Source organism: Haliotis rubra, unplaced genomic scaffold (assembly GCF_003918875.1).
Source record: "Haliotis rubra isolate DU_JTF1 unplaced genomic scaffold, ASM391887v1 Scf794, whole genome shotgun sequence".
In the NCBI taxonomy this organism is placed as follows: Eukaryota; Metazoa; Mollusca; class Gastropoda; order Lepetellida; family Haliotidae; genus Haliotis; species Haliotis rubra.
This window is the reverse complement of record NW_025767517.1, coordinates 318996-335968: the sequence shown is the minus strand read 5'-3', so window position 1 is coordinate 335968 and position 16973 is coordinate 318996. Positions and strand designations below refer to the sequence as shown.

Below are 16973 nucleotides of genomic sequence, written 5' to 3'. Positions count from 1 at the left end.
AGAGCCGCGCAAATGACGACCTTGAGGAAACAACGCTGGCAACCTTCCCGACTGGCGTTAACAATGACGTCGATGATGACGTCAACAATGACGTAGATGAATATCGAGAATATTACCTAGAAAGTGGCGGAGTGATCAAGCGGTGCAGGTTATCTTTGTGGGCAAGGATTATCAGGAAAAAGCCACTCTTCAAAGCTGTACTATATGCGGTGTTATTGACGGCATACCTCGTCTACTTCGGCTTCAGCATGTACCACTCCTTCGGCGACGAAGGATCAGTGAGGTTGATGCTGGGAACTATCTTCATTCTTCTTGTTATAGTTAAGGTTAACTTCGGGCCACAGATACGTCAATGTCTATGTGCACTCCCCAAGACTGGGCACAAGGGTCTTCAAGCGTACCCTCGCTTGCTAAAAGGTGTGAGATGGTAAGCCGTTCAAGTTCTGTTATTGAGACTTGACAAGAGGGTCATTAATATATTTTTATAGTGGGCTAAATGCAATGGTAAGCTTGTCTACATTCGGTTTGACATACGACGGACAGTGTCCGATCCTCTCTACATACAATGCTGCAGTGTATTGTCTTTCAGGCGAATGTGTCCGGTCTCAAGTAAAGTCTTTTTCTATTGTAAACATCCGCTAATGGCGTAAATGGCAGGCTGTTTAATGTCATACTTTTGATTCTCTTTCCCATATTTCGGAATCCCTAAACATAGAAATTACATAACAATTTATCAAAAACAAAATGTATCTTTCTGATTTCTTCTTCAGGCTGTTATACGTTGCCATGGTGATATTTGTTGCATCCTACATGGCAGTAAATATCGTCAGGTCCAGTCCAAGGAATCTCATATCACTAGGGGGCCTCGCCTTCTTCGTTGCTGTTGGCTTCCTCACCTCCAAACATCCTGATAGGGTAAGTGATTCTATTCAAACGACTCTTTGCCACCTGTGAGGATCGTTCAGCAAATGGTCTTCAGCAACTTAATCATGACTGTCGTATTGGCGATACAAACGGGTGGGAGCGGGATGCATCTATCAGCCTAGTCGTTAAACTGTTCGATCGTCATTTAAAAGGCTGGATTTAAAAGGCTGAATCTTTGTCTGAAGTGATACTCTCTGCTGTAAAACACATATATTTGTATGAGTAACTTACACGATAAACTGAGTTTCTATTTAGCAAGAGAGACGTATGACTTGACCGCGAGGCTGACGTTCATAAAAGTTTGAAAGCCAGATTTAGAGGTGTATGTATTTATTTATCAAGAGACTATTCTTCACATGGCATGAGAAACTACTGGGAGTGCTCCGGTACTATTATATCGAAAGTTGTGCTTCCGATTTTTTTAGACAGCATATCATGAATAAATAAATGATTAAATTAATGATAGTGCCAATCCTCGTGAACAAAGAAATGTGCCCCGAAACTACCAAATGATCTGTTTAGACTGGCATTCTTTCACAGTCAGTATCTATTCGAGACATACATGCATCATGCTCGAACGAGCTGAAAGTTGGTAAATGATGAATGAGACCAACAGTTTATAGGAAATCTTAGGCCGAAGTTCATGTCGGCCATTTGGATGACCTATTGTTTTTTGTTCGATGATGTATTACAGAACACATTCTGCCTATATATGAATTAACACTAGTATTATCTGATGCTCACACACAACACGAACGCCGAAACCTGTTCATCATCCATTGGGCCTGTTTATTAACGTTCGTATTCCAAAATATGGATTACAATATTCGTTATTTTATGAAATGATGACAAGGACAGACGACATGTGTCCTTACCGTTGATAACATGCTGTTTTCAGGCGATGCCACTGGTGATCACAATGAGTGCTACAGTGAATGCGTTGTACCACTACGGGATTCTCCAGTCATTAGTGGCCAACTTTGGATGGTTCCTCACCTTCTCTCTAGGCACGAGTCCTATTGAGTCCGTGAACGCTGCATTCAACATCTTTCTTGGTCCCGTAAGTTCCGATGTCTTTAGTTTATTGTAAAATATAAAAAGAATCATTCTCGAGTTAAATTAAACCAATGACATGATATTGTTTCCTGGGTCGGTGCATCCGTTTGCACAGGGATTGTATTCATGGGAAATATGCAGCTCAAGATGTTTATGAGGCGCTAGGAAGTCAAACATTTATCTTATTCCATCCTGCCTAAGCATGAACATCAACTGCCACCCAAGCATATGTGGCATACTGATAAGAGTATTCAGATGACGTTTGACGTATCCTTGCTTGTGTGTTTGATTGTGAAACCGTTTGAGCAGGATACATCTATCTATTCCAGCACATCTGTGTCATCACTTATTGACAGTAAAAAACACACGCTTATAATACAGCTTTGCAGAGACGTTTCATGACTATTTTTTTATATTTTTTTATTATAGGATATTTATATAGCGCACATATCCACGCACTAGTGCATGCTCAAGGCGCTTGTATTTTTTCCCTCGATCATTGGATGTCAATCTCAACGGCACATCGCATTATCAATCTCAACTCCCTGGGGAGTATTCAACTCTTGCAGCCACTAGGCACACTGAGATATTGTGGTTTTCTCATCCTAACGAGGTACTCCGACTACGCGAAGTGTTGGATCGCATTTGTTTACTGTCCAGATCTGACGCGATGGATATATGTTTGTTTGTCGCACTTTGCAGCCAGAAGCACCACTACCCGTGAAACCATTCCTGAACATCATGACGTCATCTGAGATGCATGCTATCATGGCTGCGGGGTTTGCTAGCATTGCTGGCAGTGTGTTCGGGATGCTGACCAGCTTTGGTGTAAGTATAACTGTGTTTGACAGTATACACACTACTTCCATTGTCACCCAAATACAATCTTTGTTTTGGTCCTTACTATTGTCGTAGAGTAGATCATTTAAATAGGTTTCTTTGAAATGTCATATATTCAGACGATGTTATTGTTTCAATATGTATCCAACGTACACCGAAATTATACCTCCTTTGTCTGTTTATTGTATTCAGCAAATATTCGGTGTATCACCTCTTATCATAAACCCACTCCGGACAGGACCCTTAATTCTCAATGCTATCAGTAAATGTCAATGAACACCTTACGTCTGCGGATCTTACGTATGTACATGTACATGTGTATAGGTCAGTGACCTTGCACAACGTGGTGTAATGCCCCTACGCATAAAACCTGACTGACAGGACCAGTCGGAGAGACGAGTCCGAGAAACGGTCTCCAGTCAAGGAAACGGGCCCAGATCATCGACAGAAGCGGACCGATTGAGCGGCTAGTCGTGGCGCCGGCCAAGGCCGTCGACTCACCAACGACTACGTCGACGATGAAGAATCACCGTCCGACTTCTGAATGTGTGTAAGTGACAGAGCGGGTCTCTGTATCGGGAACATTGGTCACTCGGTCCCGGTGTGCGCTCATCACGTGTTTCCCATCAACTTGTACCATGTCGACCATTATTCTCCGACTACAATAAACATGGCTGCAGGCGTCTTCAATTCTACCGCTGTCTTTTGTCTTCCCTCTTTTGTCCATCAACCTGAGCTATCATCCAACGAACGATCGTGGTCAGTATTGCAAAAGGCGTGGCCCTAATACATTGTCAACCGTAGAAGTAGTTCACATATTTCTTTCTAAGAGGGTTATATGTCAGACCAGTGCTACGGTGTTTCACGCTGACCCTCTTATTCGTTTGTCTTTAGGCTCCAGCTAATCACCTTCTTGCTGCCTCCATCATGTCGGCTCCTGCTGCTCTGGCTATGGCCAAACTGATGGTTCCTGAGACGCGCTGGACCAAGATTAAACCCCACGATGCCTACACTATCAACACACGGTAAAGGTTCGATGCGCGTAGAAAACCTAGTATACCCACATTGCATGCGATATATCAGTCAAACTGTCACATACGGAAAGAAAGTACATTTCAAGACTCAACAATACACCTTTAGGAAGAGAGTAAATTGCAAACTGTAAGGTTTGGCACAATAGCATCTTTACATAGGAGCATCTAATACTTTCTTGGACAAACGTATAGAATCAATAATGTGATGAAAACGTATTTGTTGGGCAACATTCACGAACTTTTCCTGACTGCATAGTCCTATTTCGAACAATCGAAAATAATATTAGCTGATTTGTAGCATATTTATATTCCAGCAAGTTCCGAAACGTGCTGGAGGCGTTGTCAGTGGGAGCTGTTGATGGCATCCAGCTTGTGGCCACCATCGTGGTCAACCAGATCATCTTCATCGCCGCCATAGGGTTCATTGATACAGCCTTGATGTGGTTTGGAGCCAGGGTTGGTTTCCAGGGCGTCTCATTTACGGTAGGAGCTCTTTGGTTGTCGTCACGTTTCCGATGCATTCTCACCTGTGTAATACACTACGGCGTAAATACACCATCGCGCGGTGGGCGAACTGGCTAAAGCGCCAGGCTAGTGATCCAGCGAGCTTGAGGTGACGGGATCGAGCCCACCTGTGACCGGGTGTAAAAACCTTGGAGTCAACTTTGTGTGCAGACTCTTTCAGTGTTGTCACAACCCCTAGTGTACAGTACACAACTCTGTGCACTTAAAATAACCCACGAATCCGTTGGTATATGACCAGACGGTGGCCACATGAATACCTGCAAACACCCAATTGCGGGTACAGCAACATGCAGTAAACTTGGACAAAGTACTGTGACTATGTGTCCCAATCCACTCAGCTGTGAATGGGTACCTCGTAATGATGGGAAAGCAACATTAACTTGGTGCGCCTAGTGGCTACACAAGTTGTATGATCCCCAGGGAGTTGAGATTGATAATACGATTTGGCGTTGAGATTGACATCCAGTGGACGAGGGAAAAACAAAGCGCCTTTGAGCAGCTGAGCTGAGCTGGATATCGGCGGTATGTATGTATGTATGTATGTTTCAGCTTCTATGTTCATACCTCTTCTACCCACTCACCTACCTGATGGGTTTCTCGAGTTCGGATCTGTTCAAGATGGGGGAACTCCTGGGGATCAAGATATTCGCAAATTCATTTGTGGGATTTCGTGAGTTTGGTAAACTGGTGCTGAACCGTGTGGATCTGGAGGAGTATGTGACGTCATCAAACGGAAGCTGGCACTGGGAGGGAGCTGACATCATTCTGGATTCGACCAATAAAACTCTGCATGGAGGAATTCTCACAGTGAGTATATCTTGAGAAACAGAACACTACGGAGGAGTAGCGACAGTGAGTATAGCTCGACCAACAGAAGCCTGTTTGGAGGAATTCTGACGTGTATATCTTGAGAAACAGAACACTACGGAGGAGTAGCGACAATGAGTATAGCTCGACCAACAGAACTCTGTATGGAGGAATTCTCACAGTGAGTATATCTTGAGAAACAGAACACTACGGAGGAGTAGCGACAGTGAGTATAGCTCGACCAACAGAACTCTGTATGGAGGAATTCTCACAGTGAGTATATCTTGAGAAACAGAACACTACGGAGGAGTAGCGACAGTGAGTATAGCTCGACCAACAGAACTCTGTATGGAGGAATTCTGACATTGAGTATATCTTGACCAACAGAACTCTGTATGGAGGAATTCTCACAGTGAGTATATCTCGAGAAACAGAACACTACGGAGGAGTAGCGACAGTGAGTATGGCTCGACCAACAGAACTCTGTATGGAGGAATTCTCACAGTGAGTATATCTTGAGAAACAGAGCACTGTTTGGAGGAGTAGCGACAGTGAGTATATGTCGACCAACAGAACTCTGTTTGGAGGAATTCTCACAGTGAGTATATCTTGAGAAACAGAACACTGTATTGAGGAGTAGTTACAGTGAGTATATCTCGACCAACAGAACTCTGTATGGAGGAATTCTCACAGTGAGTATATCTCGAGAAACAGAACACTACGGAGGAGTAGCGACAGTGAGTATAGCTCGACCAAGAGAACTCTGTATGGAGGAATTCTGACATTGAGTATATCTTGACCAACAGAACTCTGTATGGAGGAATTCTCACAGTGAGTATATCTTGAGAAACAGAACACTATGGAGGAGTAGCGACAGTGAGTATGGCTCGACCAACAGAACTCTGTATGGAGGAATTCTCACAGTGAGTATATCTTGAGAAACAGAGCACTGTATGGAGGAGTAGCGACAGTGAGTATATGTCGACCAACAGAAGCCTGTTTGGAGGAATTCTCGAAGTGAGTATATCTTGAGAAACAGAACACTGTATTGAGGAGTAGTTACAGTGAGTATATCTCGACCAACAGAACTCTGTATGGAGGCATTCTCACAGTGAGTATATCTTGAGAAACAGAACAATACGGAGGAGTAGCGACAGTGAGTATAGCTCGACCAACAGAACTCTGTATGGAGGAATTCTCACAGTGAGTATATCTCGAGAAACAGAACACTACGGAGGAGTAGCGACAGTGAGTATGGCTCGACCAACAGAACTCTGTTTGGAGGAATTCTCACAGTGAGTATATCTTGAGAAACAGAGCACTGTATGGAGGAGTAGCGACAGTGAGTATATGTCGACCAACAGAAGCCTGTTTGGAGGAATTCTCACAGTGAGTATATCTTGAGAAACAGAACACTGTATTGAGGAGTAGTTACAGTGAGTATATCTCGACCAACAGAACTCTGTATGGAGGAATTCTCACAGTGAGTATATCTCGAGAAACAGAACAATACGGAGGAGTAGCGACAGTGAGTATAGCTCGACCAACAGAACTCTGTATGGAGGAATTCTCACAGTGAGTATATCTCGAGAAACAGAACACTACGGAGGAGTAGCGACAGTGAGTATGGCTCGACCAACAGAACTCTGTATGGAGGAATTCTCACAGTGAGTATATCTTGAGAAACAGAGCACTGTATGGAGGAGTAGCGACAGTGAGTAAACACCAACAGAAGCCTGTTTGGAGGGTGAGTATATCTTGAGAAACAGAACACTGTGAGGAGTATTACAGTGAGTCGACCAACAGAACTCTGTATAGAGGAATTCTCACAGTGAGTATATCTCGAGAAACAGAACAATACGGAGGAGTAGCGACAGTGAGTATAGCTCGACCAACAGAACTCTGTATGGAGGAATTCTCACAGTGAGTATATCTCGAGAAACAGAACACTACGGAGGAGTAGCGACAGTGAGTATGGCTCGACCAACAGAACTCTGTATGGAGGAATTCTCACAGTGAGTATATCTTGAGAAACAGAGCACTGTATGGAGGAGTAGCGACAGTGAGTATATGTCGACCAACAGAACCCTGTTTGGAGGATTTCTCACAGTTAGTATATCCCGACCAACAGAAACCTCTAAGGAATGAGGAATGACAGTGAGTATATCGTGACCAACAGAACTCTGTATGAAGGAATTCTCACAGTGAGTATATGTTGACCAACAGAACTCTGTATGGAGGAATACTGACGATGAGGGCATCTCGACCATCAGAACCCTCTATGGAATGAGGAATGAAAGGGGGTATATCTCGACCAACAGAACTCTGTATGAAGGAATTCTCACAGTGAGTATATCTCGACCAACAGACACCTTATGGAATGAGTAATGACGGTGGGTATATCTCGACCGACAAATCTCTGTATGGTGAGGTGAGGTGAAACTGGGTTTAACGTTGTGCTTGAGAATATTTCGCTCATATGACGACGTGCATGTGTGTGTGTGTGTGTGTGTGTATGTGCGGCTGCTTGTACTAGCCCAGACTTAAGCTGGTTTTATAGTGCTAGCCCACTGAGATACCATGCCGCAGTGAAGCATGAATACCCCACTCAGACACATTATACTGACCCCGAGCCGACCAGTCCTTGTTGTACCCATAAATGCCGAGCGCAAGGCAGGGAGCAACAAGTACCATATTTTAACGTCTTTTGGTATGACGCGGTCGGGGATCGAACCGGCGACCTTCCGCTCTCCGGGCGGACGCTCTAACCACTACACCACGGAGGCGGTATCTCTGTATGGAGGAATACTGACATTTAGTATATCTCGACTAACAGAACCCTCTATGGAATGAGTAATGACAGTGAGTGTATATCCACCGACAGAGCTCTGTATGGAGGAATTATCACAGTGAGTATGTCTTGACCAACAGAACCTTGTATGGAGGGATTGTCACAGTGAGTATGTGTTGACCAACATAACTTTGCACTGAAGAATACTGACAGTGAGTATATCTTGGCGAACACTGCCCCATTCCAGGGGGCTACTCATACACCGATTGCCATACAGACGAAAGATGCTTTCAGTCCACACATTCCATGGTCTCGTTCTATTTCAGAAGCGTTCAGAGGTTATTGGCACCTATGCCTTGTGTGGTCTGAACCATCTCGGTGCTGTTGGCGTCACTATGGGCATCCTCAATACTCTGGCTCCAAGCAGGAAGGATGTCATCAGCAAGTATGTCGTCAGAGCGAATATTGCTGGACAGATGGCCTGCTTCATGACAGCGTGCATTGCAGGTGAGACAGGGGATAATTATGACGATTTTAATGTTTTCTAATATAGAAATATAAACCCGTAATAGACGGAGATGTCAGTTTCAGCATCGAAAATTTCGACGTTGCGTGTTCTATGTCTTCAAGAAACTATTATTTCAACACCTGTCATAACACGTGACACGTGAAGATCAAGTTTTTCCATTGGTGCCAGTCATGACTTGTGGATCAACTTACTCATTACCCGTGAGGATCCGGGTTAGAATTGGTCTTCAGTAACCATGCTTGTCGTAGGAAGCGACTAACATGATCGGGCCCGTGAAAATCCGGGGTAGAATAGGTCTTCAGCAGCCCATGCTTGCCACAAAAGGCGACTATGCTTGTCGTAAGAAACGACTAACGGGATCGGGTGGTCAGGCTCGCTGACTTGGTTGACCCATGTCGTCGGTTCCCAATTGCGAAGATCGAAGCTCATGCTGTTGATCACTGGATTGTCTGGTACAGACTCGATTATTTACAGACCGCCACCATATAGCTGGAATATTGCTGAGTGCGGCGTAAAACTAAACTCACTCACTCACTCACTAACATGATCGGGTGGTCAGGCTCGTTCACCTGGTTGGCGCATGTCATCGTATCCCGATTGAGAGATCGATACACATACTATTGATTACTGGATTGTCTGGTCCATACTCGTCATACTACGAGTGCAGCGTTATACAACAATCAAGTTGCTCGCACCCATATACACAAGTACACTCGATTAGCACCTTATCAATTACGCACTGCAACACATATTTGTCGTGACGTGAGCCCTCTGCCCTGTGGAATGCAATGTGTACACTCAATCCCATCTGAAGATCAACAGCTGACGGTTCCAGAGTTCCATTGTGTAATATTTGGTGATATGCTGGTCCAGTATACTGACCCAGTGTTATGTAACTGTCTTCTTTCAGGAATCAGAAAACAAACATAAACGTTCACACTGAAACATATTCTTTAACGACTTGTCTCTTCAAATAATTATTTATATGTACTATGTTGTTCTGGGAACTCGTATGCAAATTCATCATCCGATTGAATTTAATGATTTATTAAATCATGCTAGAATTATCCGGGTTGGAACTGTTCTTTAGCAACACATGCTTGTCGTAAGAGGCTACTAACAAGATCGGGTGGTCAGGCTCGCTGACTTGGTTGACACATGTCATCGTATCCCAATTGCGTAGATCGATGCTGATGCTGTTGATCACTGGATTGTCTGGCCCAGACTAGATTGTTTTCAGACCGCCGCCATATAGCTGGAATATTGCCGGGTGCGGCGTAAACCTAAACTCACTCACTCACTCGTATCCCAATTGGTAGCTCGATGCCCATGATGTGAATCACTGGCTTGTCTTGTCCAGACCCGATTGTATACAGCCCGTCATCATATATAGTATGACCAGAAATTATGGAGAATTTTAGGAATATGTTTAATTGGATTTCTAGTATAAACAACCGTGACCAGCTATCAAGTGCTTGGTTTCATTCAAGAGAGACAACTCCGTTAATCCTTTTTCATTCGTTTGTGAAGAGTTATCCCCCTTTGTTTACTTGCTAGCAGACGACATTTTCAGTGATCCTCAGTATGGATGATTTAGAGAAGAGGAAGTTGATTTTAGAGTATTATAACAATGACATCAGATCAGCTAAAGTGATTTCAAGTAGAACAGGCATCCCTTTGTCCACTGTTTATCGTGTTTTGAAAAATATTGCAAATGGATATGGCATTGAGCACCAAGGAGGCGAAGGCAGGCCCAGAAATTTGACTGTCGGTGACAAGAGGCGGCTTGGTATTCTTGTTTCTAAAAACAAACGAAGGAGTTTAGAACACTTAAGGCTGGATATGATTGATAGAGGAACTCTGGCTGTCTGTAAGGAGACAATTAGAACTGAGCTGAATGCAATGGGTTGGCAGAAACGTCGAGGAATTCCTTCACCGATCATGAAACCTGAACAAAAGGAGCGAAGATTGAACTGGTGGTTACAGCATAAAAAATTTAACTGGGACAATGTGATTTTCTCAGAGGAAAGTTCTGTGTGTCTGTTTCCTAAAACACTGAAATTCTGGACCAAACAAAACTGAAAGCCTTTCTACAGTCCGAAATTTTACGTGTGGGGTGGCATATCTGTGTTAGGGGCAACGCCCCTCTGTGTATTTGAAGGGAATATGAACAGTGAGCGGTACACAGATATTCTCGAGGGACATTTACTTCCATCTGCTCACGTGTTCTATGAAACTTTTGTATTTTCCAGCAGGACAACGACCCAAAACATCGTTCAAAGCATTCATAGGCCTGGTTTTGGACCCAAAATATGACATTATTAGATTGGCCAAGCTATAGCCCTGACCTAAATCCAATAGGAAATGTTTGGGGACTTATGAAGGAAAGTTTCAATCAGACAAATCTGACAAATATTGCTGAAATGAAAGAAGAGGTGGTCCGATATTGTGACAGCATGGACCACGACTTTCTAACTGCTTTGATCAATAGTATGCCCCGCCGCATTGAAGCCTGCATTGCTGCCCATGGTGACTTGACAAAATACTAACTGTTCACCTGTCTTTGAATCTGGAGTTTTGTTCTGCTAATATTCACATTTAATACGTGAGTAATGAGTGAAAAAAAAAAATTACAATCTTTAAATTCTCAATCATTTCTGGTTGTACTGTACGTGGTGCATTGCTGAGTGCTGCATTAAACAGCAAACAAATTTACAATTCAATAACTGTATATGTGTTGTCTTTCAGTGGCATTTAGAAGTTGTACATAGATGTCCAAGATATTTTTATGGATTAAACCTCTTTTTTACTTCTCTCACGAGGTTTCGGGACCATTCCTGGTCCCTTCATCAGGTTCATCTCGGGCAGGTTGACCTGATGAAGGGGCCTGGAATGGTCCCGAAACGTCGTGAGGGAAATAAAAAAATATGTTTTACCCATAAAAATATCTTGGACATGTATATTTGTTGGTGATTCATTGAAGCAAACGTAAAATGCAGCGTACTCATCTGCAAGTACACATTGTTCTGCATGCATTGTTGCAGGACTCCTGTTATAACAGTACCCCTCAATGCAGCTTCCGTAATAAATAATTTTGATTTTAACTTGTCGCTAGAGAGATGAGAGCCATCATTATTTTCATCAAGATTCCCGATTCAGAACATACCGAACTAACAACCCACTATATCTTACATTATTCTCATACCCGTGAAGATCCAGGTTAGAATTAATCTTCAGTAACCCATGCTTGTCGTAAGAGGGGACTAGCGGGATCGGGTGGTCAGGCTTGCTGACTTGGTTGACATATGTCATCGTAGATCGATGCTCATGCTGTTGATTACTAGATGGTCTGGTCCAGACTCGATTTGTGGTTTCGCAAATTGTGTACATCGTTTTTTATGTTTAGACACATTTAAAAGCAGAAACAAATTTAATCCAATTCTTACAAATACATTCACATCATTTATTTTACGGACTGCATATTCAATCATAACCATAAAACGCTGTAGATGTTAAGATCAGCCAATCAGAACATGGTATTTCGTTAGCGGGCGTGGCCTAAGTGCTTCCGACTTACTTGCATTGTATTTCATACAATACATACTGGTAAATGAGTGACAATATGACAAGTAAATACCAAAGAAATTGCGATTGGTAAACATTGTAGGTTTGCCTCACCTCACCTGGTCTGTATCTTCCAGGGATGCTGTTCAATCAGGACAGTGGATAGCAGTAAGATACCATCAAGGACGATTACAAGAGAAAGTGACCCGTGAAGGTCCCGGTTAGAACGAACCTTTAGTAACCCATGCTTGTCGTAAGAGCGGCTTACGGGATCGGGTGGTCAGGCTCGCTGGCTTGGTTGACACATGTCATCGGTTCCCAATTGCGCAGATCGATGCTCATGCTGTTGATCACTGAATTGTCTGTTCAGACTCGATTATTTACAGACCGCCGCCATATAGCTGGAATATTGCTGAGTGCGGCGTAAAACTAAACTCACTCACTACAACAGAAAGTTCATTGTGTTTAGTGCTGCTGTCAACAAGAATCAACCCGCATCACGGAGGGCTGGTAATACACAAGTCCAGACCAGACAAACCAGTGATTACTGTAGAAGACAATACATAACCACCTTCTTGTTCGTAGTCTTTATTTCAATATTTCATCTTGAAAGACTTTCACCATATCTTCCACCAATTCCATTTGATAGATATTTGACAGAAATGACAGGCGAGGTATTTTGACCGGTATTTTGAGTTGAGTTGACCGGACACGGTTGAAGCTGTCAAAGAAAAGAAATAGCTCAATAAGTGACAAAATATTCTGAAACATATTCTATGTACTTATAAATTTGAAAGGATGTAATACCAACGCTTACTTATGTTTAAATTCAACCTTTAACTTGCCAAGTTGAAAGCCATGTGCTTTTAATCATGATATTTTCCGGATTTTAAGGTATTTCTTTTATAAATTAAAGAGAGAAAAAACTTCACAATTAATTACAAACATTCACCTCAACATTTGAATTTACATTCATTAAACAACTGGTGCAAGTGCTTATTACTTACAAACCTTTGGGCAACATTATGTCTACACAGCTTGTTCAAGTTGTTGGAAACACCACAGCGCCAACCTAGCTTTTCTGCCCCCATGTTGTGTTTCCCCCGTCACTCACTTCCGGTTCGGATTATTAACCGGACCATAAAAAACAAAACCTCTAAATTAGAATGTTAAAGAAGCGCTCGTAATAGGTAAATGCAAATGAGCTTGCAGTTGGCTCAAAAGAGTTAAAGGGAATTATTTCTCTACAATTGCATTGAGCAACGGTACGATTACAAAACAAACGTCAATGACCCGATCTACCAAAATGATGAGTCGACAATTATACCACAAGCATTGATGACGGAACTTATGCAAGTAACTCTCGGTCAAATTGTATAGGAAACTGTGTATAAGCTTTATTAGTCTATCGATCAATTGTTTGATTGGAGACCGAGCAAAACAACACTAAAACAAATACACAAAACTCAATGTCTAACTGTATATTGATTTGGTTATGGACATTTACAGCATATTCTTGCTTTCTCTCAAATGCCTTTCTCTCTTTATTCGGCGAGCCGTCTCACGGATATATATATATATACACATCCAGAGTTCTCTCCCTTGTGTTACAGTCGGCTTTGCTTTGTCAGTTTCGCATTTGGTGATGATGCTGGTTAGCATCATATTATTGTATTCGTATTGGTAGGAAGTTCGCCAATGGCCAGCAGGATATGTACAATGCACCCTCTGCCATCTCACGATTGAATGAGCCCCGATCATAACCCTTTGGAGCATTTCTGGGACATGATTGGGATCCTCCTGTACAGAACTTGACCCAACTGGAAGCTGCATTACCGGAGGAATGGCGTAGACTGCCCATTCAAGGATCAGGAAGCTGACAGGGGGTATTAGGAAGAGAGTGCTGGCTGTCATACAGTCACATGGAGGTTACACTCGCCATTGACCTTGAATCGTAAGACACGCAAAATGCCATTTAGATTGTACACATCCACAAATGATTTCTACATGGTGGACATGGTTTTGCATGAAAATCAGGGTTTTCGTTAAAATGAGCAATTATCATCATAAAATCAACATGGATTTATGAGTCAAAGGATCATATGGGTCAGACATACTCATGTTTTTCCATCGCGGTGATAAGTGTTTTAAAACCGGACTCTTTGGCGTCAAGCGGCCTTTTTCCTGGAAATCACTCGTCAAGTTGAGGGACAGGTTGTGTAATGAACAAAATAAGACATTGTCTTCACCATAAATGTTTTATTTCAGGAACCAATATGCTTGTATTTGTAACAAGTAGCATAAATAGATACAAATACAGTTTCAACTATGACTAAGTACAATTAGTTTTATTTTTTCTTAAGGGAATTATTACTGTGTGACAATCGACTCGACCCAATTTAAGCTCGCAAAGTTTAGTCACCGCTAACTTTATTCACGGCAGTAATTGTTGATAACCACGCAACTATTCCCAATTTGGACCAAGACCTGACATGCCCGCTATTATGTGGGAAACCTTGACAGTGGAAGTTTGAGTGAGTGAGTGAGTGAGTGAGTTTGGTTTTACGCCGCTTTTAGCAATATTCCAGCAATATCACGGCGGGGTGGAAGTTTGAAGTATGGCGGAATACTGCCACTTTTGCGCTGCTAACGAATCTTCTTTAATGGGATTAGGCTCTAGATATTCTTCTTCAAACCATTCGCTTCTTACCTCAAAAACACCAAAGATGCTGTAGAGGTAGAAATCGCCCATGTCCGAAATGTTTGTTTACAAGCAAAAGGGTCAAGGAGTTCATTGTATTCATACGTGGTCAATCGGTCACTTTATTTAACGGTCCTTAAACTGCCATTTAAGTACGGTTTTGATGAGCTCTCAGCCAATTTGAATCGAGTATCACACAAAGTCACGTTAGAAAAAGATTTTAAAGCGTTTCCACATGTTTTGCCTTCCTTCTTAAGTAAACCAGACATGAACTATGTTCAGTTGAACATATTCAGGAATGTCAAAAGGAGTCCTAAGGTTAGTCCTCAACAAACCTCTTCCGCGACCTCTTTATAAAACCGGTTTCGGTGTGAAACCATAAAAATAACAAAAATACGCTGTTTGGTCAAATTTATGCAGGTAAGACGTGAGAAATAAATAAAATACCACACTCGGTCTCATTACATACGAATTATACGAAACGAGTGTCCTTTCTGTGGTAAGCGAAACTTTCGCTCGGTCAGATACCATAGGAAGAACTCTCGTTTCGTATAATTCGTATGCAATGAGACCGTGTAGTATTCTCTATGTATGTTGATATTGAACCAACGCTCAGCTCCACCAGTCATGTATATGCAGATTTGTAAAATGGTGTCACGTGGCCTCTTCTCGGGTGTAATCTCCTCACAAGTGAAGCTTTGGCCAATGTGATGAGTCAAAAGTGTTTGAAGCGCAACGCGATATGGGTGATCTCCCTTTAGTAACTTGTCGGATATTAACGTGAAACTACAGCCTTTTCTATAAGGGTACTTAGAGTTTTATGAGTAAAAGAAACACATCACTGACAAGCCCAACATGAAACATATCCGTCTATATTGCTTGAACGGAGCACACCGAGGTATATTCAATAATAATAATAATAATGAGAATATTTATAACACGCCTTTTCCTGGCTAGATATCCTGCTCAAAGCGCACAGTCTGACCATTATTAACCCAGATAACCCAAGCTGCCTGTTAGGCGCTAGAAGGTTAATAGTCTCACGACTTATTTCACCGGGTACCCATTTTCTGCTGGGTGAACAGAGGCAATGTTGAACAAACGCACTTGACTAAGGTGAAACCACATGTATCACATGTGCTTCATTGTGAGGCAGGACTGAAGTCCTAGAAACTCTCAGGAGTCGAGCCGTCAAACACGGTCACCCATCCAAGGACTCTCCGCGCCCAACGTTGCTAAACTTCAGCTGATTGTGACCTGAGCGCTATGCACAGGACCATGCGCCAGCTTTACATTGGAGAAGCAGACACACGCAACACATTGCAACCTGGAACACACACGCACAGTCGCACAAAAGCGCACGAACGCACACACGCACACAAACATGTGGGCGTGCGCACACACGCACGTACACATTTAGTTTGATGTTATGGTCTGAATTTATTTTCTGTTTGGTGTTGGCGTCAATTATTTTAAGCGATCATTAGAAAATGGAAACAAATTTAACGAAGCCTGATAGAAAACAGACCAGTCTCGAAATTTTCATCGCACTAGAACACATGCAATGTAATCATGTTCGAACCTTAGACATTCTCAACACCGCGGAACCTTGTGTATCTGACTTCAGAAGAATTATTCGAAAACTAAAAAATATCGTGTAATAATGCAGACAGTGCAACTATCAGTTATCCATAGCAAACAGAAACAAATTGAACCAATCTTGATAGAAAACAGACCTGTCCCCAAGGATGTTTTCGCGTTAATTTGCTACATTTGAATTGAGCCTGAGAGGTCCAATATCTATAAAACCGAACCTTTTTAAAGCGCAGAAGCGGGATACAGTGAGTGAGTGAGTGAGTGAGTGAGTGAGTTGGGTTTGACGCTGCTTTGAACATTATGTATCACAGTGTGTCCCGGTGTGTCACGGTATATTACGGTGTGTGACTGCGTGTGACGGTGTGTCACAGTGTATCACAGTGTGTCCCGGTGTGTCACGGTGTGTCAACTTGATGTGGGACAAAAGTCCTAACTGATGCAGACATTCACCACCTCGGTGGAACCCACAAGCAGTGATGTATTGTGCTGATTAACCTTGAAACACAATCGGGGAGACCGTGATTCGAACCCGAAATCCTAGGTTCCTGACGTGCACAAGGGACGCAACTCTGCTTACAGAATGGGGTCACTTAATGCACCTGGGCG

General features: G+C 42.7%; 1 protein-coding gene and 1 long non-coding RNA gene across 2 annotated transcripts; one reads left to right on the top strand and one right to left on the bottom strand.

Moving 5' to 3' along the window:
• Nucleotides 1–4260: 4260 nt before the first annotated feature.
• LOC124261283 (solute carrier family 28 member 3-like) lies at nucleotides 4261–12245 on the top strand. The gene is made up of 4 exons (XM_046695592.1): nucleotides 4261–4337; nucleotides 4929–5186; nucleotides 8304–8484; nucleotides 12208–12245. The coding sequence occupies exons 1-4, from the start codon at nucleotides 4293–4295 to the stop codon at nucleotides 12234–12236; spliced, it is 513 nt and encodes a 170-aa protein (XP_046551548.1). The 5' UTR covers nucleotides 4261–4292; the 3' UTR covers nucleotides 12237–12245.
• A 397-nt stretch (nucleotides 12246–12642) lies between these two features.
• LOC124261284 lies at nucleotides 12643–13182 on the bottom strand. The gene is made up of 2 exons (XR_006894287.1): nucleotides 13078–13182; nucleotides 12643–12791 (listed from the first exon to the last, which is right to left on the bottom strand). It is a non-coding gene; the product is annotated as an uncharacterized LOC124261284 (long non-coding RNA).
• Between the last annotated feature and the right edge of the window lie 3791 nt (nucleotides 13183–16973).